Source organism: Phodopus roborovskii, unplaced genomic scaffold (assembly GCF_943737965.1).
Source record: "Phodopus roborovskii unplaced genomic scaffold, PHOROB, whole genome shotgun sequence".
Lineage (NCBI taxonomy): Eukaryota > Metazoa > Chordata > Mammalia > Rodentia > Cricetidae > Phodopus > Phodopus roborovskii.
The window spans coordinates 1,702-9,599 of NW_026126844.1; the positions used below are offsets into that span (position 1 = coordinate 1,702).

General features: G+C 50.3%; 1 protein-coding gene across 1 annotated transcript; it reads right to left on the reverse strand.

Moving 5' to 3' along the window:
- Positions 1-4,105: 4,105 nt before the first annotated feature.
- Positions 4,106-5,074, reverse strand: LOC127214633 (probable bifunctional dTTP/UTP pyrophosphatase/methyltransferase protein). The gene is made up of 3 exons (XM_051174967.1): positions 4,986-5,074; positions 4,622-4,846; positions 4,106-4,485 (listed from the first exon to the last, which is right to left on the reverse strand). Exons 1-3 carry the CDS (start codon positions 5,045-5,047, stop codon positions 4,305-4,307), a joined length of 468 nt encoding a protein of 155 aa, XP_051030924.1. The 5' UTR covers positions 5,048-5,074; the 3' UTR covers positions 4,106-4,304.
- Positions 5,075-7,898: the final 2,824 nt, after the last annotated feature.

The window sequence follows — 7,898 nt, forward strand, 5'->3', positions numbered from 1 at the left end:
CTAGTGACCTAGTGTTGGTAGCTAACTAGTAACTTAGGTGTGTAGTTGACTAAATACATAGAAATACATAGGTGCATGGCTAACTACTATCTCAGTGTGTGTGTGGCTGACTATTTTCTTGGTGTTTGTGACTAGCTAGTAAATTAGATGTGTGGCTGACTACTGACTTAGTATGGGTGGGTAAGTAGTGATATATTGTGTGTAACTAATTAGAGACATAGAGACTGTGGCTAACTAGTAACCTAGCTTTGTGGCTAACTAGTGACTTAGTCAATGTGGTTAATTACTGCTTAGGGATGTAGCTAAATATTAACTTAGGTGTATGATTAACTACTGTCTTAGTGTGTGGGGCTAAGTACTGCTTTATTTGTGTGATGGACTTGTGGCTTAGTTTTTGTGGCTAACTAGTGACATAGGTGTGGGGCTGACTATTGATTTAGGTGTTTGTCTAACTAGTGACTTCATATGTGTCGCTAAATAGTGAGTTAAGTATGTGGCTAACAAGTGGCATGGTGTGTGTGGGTACTAGTGAGATAGTATGTGTGGCTAACTAGTGGGTTAGTTTGTCTCTAACTAGTGGCTTACACTTAACTACATGTGTAGCTAAATAGTGACTCCGCTTAGTAATCTGATTGTTAGGAACTAGCAGCCATTTGATCCCCCCCCCACCCTGAAGATGGGAGGGACCCTCATGGCCATGTCATTGCTACATCAGCTTTACCTGAAGGCTCAAGGTTTACCTGGCTGCCAGAGGACTCAGTTACACATGTGCAAGCCTCCCCTTTTTAAAGCAAGTGCCCCACACCCCCCTCTTTCTCTCGTGCTTTCAGTTGGCCACCAGCTACCCCCTCTTTCTCTCCCTTCTCTCAACAATCTCCACGTGGGCGCTGAGTCTCGCGTTTGTGTTTCTTAGGCATTAGCTGTACAGCAAAAGAACAACATTGGTGCCGAAACCCAGGCAGGCTCTACATGAGGGTCACTGACAGCTGTCTGCTGGTGGGCGGCCAGCCAGAAACACTCAGGATCTTGTTTCAGATACCAGCGTTCCACCACCATCCCCCCTCCCCTCCCCCCCCCCCCCGTTCACTGGAAATACCATCCCACACAGGCTTCAATTAGGTAAGGTACCCTTTTACATTTTAACCCAATTCCTTAAGGTCAGGTACATTCCATGGGTGGAAGACATACTGCCCAGTGTGGTATATCGGCTCTGCTCTCAGACTGCTGAGTATTTCCGGCCTCTGTTGGTCCTGGCAACGTTTTCGGGCTAAGGAGCTTGGAATAACGCTCTGCCATTCTCGCGAATCATGTGGCCACACTCTTGGGCTGATGAGTTCCAAGACTGCATGGTCACTTTCACTCCACCCATGGGGAATAAACCGACCAAGGAAATATCCCCCACCACTCCACTGGGATGCCTGATAGAAAATTTAAAACCCTTTCACTTAATGCCACTTGTAATGTCACCCAGACTTATTTACCTTTGTACTGAAAAGTAGCCTAGATATCCCCTAGAAAATAATTCAAATTGGCCACGTAACGGCTCTCTAGATCCCGATATTTTATGGGATCTTTCAAATTACTGCCAGGGAACAGATAGATGGAAGGCGTTTTTTTTTTTTTTAATATCTCTGCTAAACAATCTCTTTCCCTAAACTTGTTTCGGTTCTCTTCCTGGCACGCTCAAATTCTCCTGCCTGCCCCAGCTGCAACCTGTCTCAGCATGGTGGGCTGGGCTGAGGCAGCATCTGCTCAAGACAAAATTACATCTCAAAACTTTACGATTTCTTTCAGCTGTTGGGAATATGTTTATGGCAGCCACCATCTTGACCATGTGGCCTAGCTTTACCCACCATGGTTCTTCTTTCTGCTACATCAGCCATCTAGGCAGAAAGAGTCTAGCCAGCTTCTGCCACCAACAGAACCTGTAAGTCATTTACCGTTTGCCTTTTATTCTTTGTAATATCTTTTTTCTCTGACTATGTTATACATAGCTTCACACTCTTGTCCTTCTCAATTTACCCAGTCCTGAATAATATATGTGTACATTCGATTTCAACTTAACTTTATGTAAATGTAAGCTAACTTCATACAACTTAAATTCAACTGTTCTAAGTCTCAAATATTTCTAAATTATTATGTGCCTTTAAATGGTGGAATTTCAGGACTGAAAAACAGGACGCGGCACCACAGGAAGCTGGGAAATGGAGTCCTGGAGCCTCAGAGACCAGAAGAAGTTTAGGAACTGAAAAGATCGAAACAAGCCCAGCACATGCCGGGAACTGTAGTTAGGGGCCTTGAAGTCCAGGGGAGAAAAGAAAGAAGCAGCCACACAGCATGCTGGGAAGTGCAGTTCTGGACCCCAAAGTTTTTAACCGGAAGTCCATTCATAGAAAAGCGGACACAAATCATGCTGGGAAATATAGTCCTTGGCTGCCAAAGATGAAAATAAGAAGTCCCTGGGCAGGGAAGCAGGAAGTGGCCACAGAGAATGCTGGGAAATGGAGTCCTGGGCCTCCAAAAACTACAAACTGGAAGTTTCATTGCTGAAAAACAGAAAGCCACCGCAGAGCATGTTGGGAACTACAGTCCCTGGCCAGTACAGATAAAAACCGGAAATCCCTGGGCATAAAGGCAGGAATCGACCGCACAGGATGCTAGGAAATGCAGTCCTGGACATGAACATCCAAACCCAGAAGTCTCTGGGCAGCGAAGCAGTAAGCGGCCGCATAGGATGCTGGGAAATGCAGTCCCAGCCACAGCAGTTACAAAAGTTCCTGATGGCCTTGGCTCAAGTCAGCCTTGGCTGCGATCTGCGAGCAGAAGTCATGCCCCACCCTTGATGATTGACCTGAGTCTCTACTGCCAGGTTTCCCTTGCCAGGAAATCCAGCCCTCGGCTTGCAGCCTGCCCCTCTACCTTTATAAAGATAGCTGACATGTCCCCGCCCAGTCAGCCTGTAGATCACACCCTCAGCAGACCTCATGGCCCAGAGGCAGGAAGTGGGGTCTGTAGTGATTGACAGCTGGAGGGGCAGGGTATGCGGTGACTGGCATTACAAGGGCCTGGAGGGGTGAGCTCTGTGATGTCACAGGAGCCACACTCATCATCCTCAGGGTTTTTACTCTCATAACCAGCTCACCATGGCCACCGCCCTCTGGGTCCCTAGCATTGCTGCTTGGTAACCTAAGAGTTTGGTAGGAGACTCCTGCCATGCCCAGCTGGGGGTGGAGATGGTGAGGGTAGGGAAGGAGGGCAGTTCCTGCTCACAGTCACAATTTCCTGTGATGTCACTGCCAGGACCAAGTCCTGTCTGCACCATAGGTAATACCCAGACCCCGGCCCTGCCCTCGGGGACCCTAGGAGAGAAAGTGGGGAAGGGCCTGGTGTGGTTGAGGGCAGGGCCTGGAGAGGGTCACTGATTGTGACCTTGGACACTGTGACCTCGGGGTAGGGGACAGGTGAGCTAGGGTAGTGCTGAAGGGGTGGGGCCTGATGCTGAGCAGTAAAAACCTGCCACCATTTAAATATGCAAATGAGGATACTAAACTGTTATGTAAAGGATGCACTAGTAATTTTGATTATGCAAATAAGCACAGTGCCTGGAAATCTGGAAGTCTGATTGGGGCTTCACATTTGAGTATGTAAATGAGCAAACCCCAGTTTCGGGAAATACACTTTAATATGCAAATTTGTGCTGCTTTGCATGCTTTTGCTATGCAAATGAATGCAAGTATTCCCATCTGTTTGGGACTTTGACCTGCAAATACATGCAGGTTAGGTCATTTGGAGGTGTGGCCATGCAAATTAACCCCAGCAGTTTCTGTACTTGATGTCTTCTGAGTCTCCAGGCAGCTCTTAAATATGCAAATCAGAGTGCGGGCAGGGGGTGGGGCCTCCTCTGACCCTGCTCCTGATGTCAAATGTCCATCACAGGCATCTGATGGTGAAGCTGCTCATGCAGGACCCAGTGAGGGCAAGGGCAGGGCCCATGGAGATGGTGAGGGCGGGACATCAGGAGGGGGCGGGGCCACAGGGGGCGGGTTTAGGTGTACTCCCTCGGTGGGCCTGTCCCCTAACCCTGCCTCCACACACCTCACCCCATGTCCTGTGTCCTAGCACTGGGAAGTGATGCACTTGAGGGAAGCTTGCTCTGTCAATCAAACACAATGCACCAAGGGCATCATGGGAAATGGGTCACTGCTTCACAAACTCACCAGAAGTCCCGCCCCTTCAGTAACTCTCTCACCAGAATACCCGCCCGGACAGTCACTCACATACTCATTCTCCATCTACAATCCTCATTATTGGGGTGTGGCCGGATGCTGGCTGACAGGGACGTGTGGTCCCACATCCGGGAAGATGGCAGCCAGCTCACGCATGCAGCGGTTGAGTGGAAACCCCACGGTATTGAAGAAATCCCCTTCCACGCGCTCTGCTAGGGCACCGCCTCGCGCCTGAAGCCCATAGGCGCCAGCCTTGTCCCTGGGTGCAAGGCAGGGACGAAGTCACACCAGGTGCCATGCTCAGCCACACCCACGCCCGCCGGGGACAACTCTTCCTTTTCAGGCCTCACTTCCAGGTTTCCTGGCCCCACCCACCCCACCCCGCACCCACTCACAGAGGCTCCCCGCTCTCCACGTATTGGCAGAGCAGTGGCTCCGATAGCCGCGAGAATGTCACACGGGTCTCTTCGTGGAACAGTGACAATTCCACTTCTGCTTCTGGGTCCCCTTCCGCCTCTGGGGCCTCTGGGCATGTGGAACTCGGCTCCTGAAGCTGCCTCCGCCACAGTGGCCTCAAGATGGCCACACCGGTGATGACACTGTGCTGCTGGCCACTCAGCCTGGGCGGGGCCAGGGAAGGCGGGACAGGGCGTGGTTGGCAAGGGGCAGGGCTGGGGTGGGCAGAGGCTGGAGCTCCATGAAGAGGCCCCGCCCACTATGCCCTGGGGGGTCTACCCCGCCCCTTAAGGCCCCGCCCACCTGCGCAGCATCCTGTAGGCATCGTCCTTGTCCTTTGGCTTCTCCAGGATGACGCCATCCATGGCCTACAGTGGGCGGGGCCAGACGCCAAGGGGGCCGGGTCAGTGAGGGGCAGGGCCTCACTCACCAGGACGGTATAGGCTCCAATAATGACATCAGGCGGGTGCAGGTCCTAAAGGGCAGAGGGCGGGGCAGGCTTATGGGCGGGGCCTCGAAAGGAAGGCGTGTGGCCTACCACCTGACCAGAAGGGATGGGGTGCCCCCCGTCCTCACCCTGTGCAGCCACGATGCCACCTCCAGCACCTTCAGCTTCGCTGTCTCCTGGGCATATTCGGGCGGAGCCGGAAACCCCGCCTTCTCCAGGGACTCCTGGAAGTGGGAGGGTAGGACCTCGAACTGAGTGGTTGAGTGAATGACTGAATGAATGAGTGAATGAATGACTGAATGAATGAGTGAATGAATGACTGAATGAATGAATGACGGGTATTTGATTGACAGCTGTGTCCCCTATAGTTCACGCCTGTAACTCCTCTGACATCACCGCTCCCGTGACCCCGCCCATCCCCTGGGAACCTCTCTAAGTGATTAATTCCTGGTCAATGCTCCCACGCAGAAGTCCCGCCCTGCTTTACCATGTTGCCGGAAGTCCCACCCCGGTTTCCCCGGCAACAGGAACCCTGCTGCCAACCGTGGCATAAACAGGGAAACAGCGAAAACCAGAGGGGTGCACGGACCTAGGGTTGTGATCTCTGTTTCTGCCCTGTTCGCCGCACCCGGAAGTCCCACCTACCGCCTCGATGAGTGACAGGGAATATGCTCTCTGCTGCCTCTTGTGCCGTTTCTGACCTGTTCACTTGGACCTGGAAGTCCAGTCCCTTAAGGCGTTTCCTATCGGGCCCGCAATGTCCGATGCGATCAATTTCCATCCTGGGCCTAAAGCGGATCCAATTTAATCGTCGCCCGGTGGGCAGGGAATCGCACGCTGCACCATCCGTAAGCGGAAGTAATGTGCCGGAAGCGGAACTCAGGCTGCAGCGCACTCCGTCGTGTTTACTTCATGGGTGGAACTCAAGTTGTGCATCTCTTCGTTGCAACCTTTCCTGGGGACCATTTTGTGTGACAGGCCGGAAGCTCAAGTCAGTGACTGGAAGCCTGACGTCCTTGGTTCACAAGCGGAAATCGTGTGTCAGTTTGGCCGGGTGGAACTAGAAGCTTGTTTTCCTTTTGTGTCTTCCGGGGACACTGACAGCCACGAACCAGAAGCTTTAGTTCGTGACCGGAAGGCGGAAGTCCTGAGATCGCAGCCGCTTGTGAGCGGTGCAGGGGACAGTCCCGGAACCGTGTGTTTGAGAAGGAGTTCCTGGGGACAGAGTTGTGAGAGGTGCTCAATGTCTGTAACTCTGTTCCAGTCACTCTAGGAGGTCTCTCCCCCCGGCAGAGCCTCAGTAATGACGGATAAACATCAGGCAGGCGGGCACTCTGGTTGCTCCAGCGGGATAGATGGGTCCAGTATTTTCAAAGCAGGTCCAAGAAATTTTCAGGAGGTGGAGGTGTTTTTTTGACCCGCTCTCTGTCCCAGTGCTCAACCAGACCAGTGGAACAGTGGGTGCAGTAGGACACAGGGTGGGGAAAGTGCGGGTTCTGGGTGGGGTGCTTTGTAGATCAGAGTACTAGAACTTTACTCTCTAGAGATAAGATATAGGGCGTGAAAGACAAAAAAGTAAAGTTAGAGAAATGCCCCATTTTAAATGAAGGACAGACTAAACTGGAAAGTTAACCCCTAGCAATATCTGTTCCTTGGAATCTGCTAACTTACCCTCACAAGGCCCTGAGAAAACAAGATACCCAGAATTCAGACTGTCCGTCCTTTCTTGTGAGTCAGCAGGTGTTGAATAGGGTCTTTAAGAAACAAATAGATAACTGCACCTCCGGTTTGCCCAGACAAGATTAATTAGCACACCCTGAGGCCCTAAGGTCTGTTGACCCTAATAGGGAGACCAGCTAAAAGGGTCATGTACTCAATGGACAGAGGGTCCCACCCCCCTCCCTAAGCATGGGGTATTTGCCTTTAAAAACACCTGTGCCGGGGGGAGGGGTGGAGGGAGGAGATGGCTTCTTCTCACTAGTCTGCATGCTGGAGGGGCCCCTTTGCACAAATGTTTCCTGTTCATTAAAGCCTCTTGCATGTTGCAGCAACTGGACTGGACATTGAGTTCTTGGGGATACCGATGGAAACTGGGAGACTCCTCATTCTGAGGGTCTTACAAAGCTTGAATTCTTGAATAATGCAGATTGTTTAAAACTGCTCACTGAGTAAGATGTGCTGGCTAACAGTAGTGGTCATACACAAAAATCTTCCTAGCTCCATTCCTCTCTAAATTTTCAACTTTCCATGAAGAATACTCTTTTTATAATTTTGTGTTTGTTAAGTGGTTTTTCTGAGGTTCAGGAATAAAACTCCTACAGTTATAGAGCAATGATCAAGCTTTCTGATGAGAGAAAGACAAATTATCAACTTTTTGATCTGCTTCCTGCTTTTATTTCCTTACAGTTGGAAGTTCCTGTACAACCAGGCCAATAACACCTCATGCTACAGAGTGGGTGATGTGCCCCCATGGGTACCAAAACTCGATGACCATGTCAGGAGTGGCTTCGTCTTGACAGAAACAAACACACTGGAGGTGTTTTGCAACTGCTGCCATTTTTACTTTAGAGTATTGGGTTTTTATACAGAAATTACAAGGAACATATCTTTGGTCACAATTTACAGACATATTATAAAATGCCAGTAATTCCTTTGAAGCATGAGATAAAAAAAAAAAAAAAAAAAAAAAAACACTTATTTTCACCTGCCTGTGGTCAGTGTACCAGAGATTTGGTTTACTGAGTTAGAGAAAAGTCATTGTCTCTTAG

Bases quoted from the DNA above. Each gene is read 5' to 3' on its own strand.
- LOC127214633 (XM_051174967.1), bottom strand. From the start codon at position 5,047: ATGGATGGCGTCATCCTGGAGAAGCCAAAGGACAAGGACGATGCCTAC. The intron at 4,847-4,985 runs GTGGGCGGGGCC...GGCCCCGCCCAG, and splicing joins GCCTACAGGATGCTGCGCAG to GCTGAGTGGCCAGCAGCACA. The intron at 4,486-4,621 runs GTGAGTGGGTGC...CCTTGCACCCAG, and splicing joins GTGGAGAGCGGGGAGCCTCT to GGACAAGGCTGGCGCCTATG.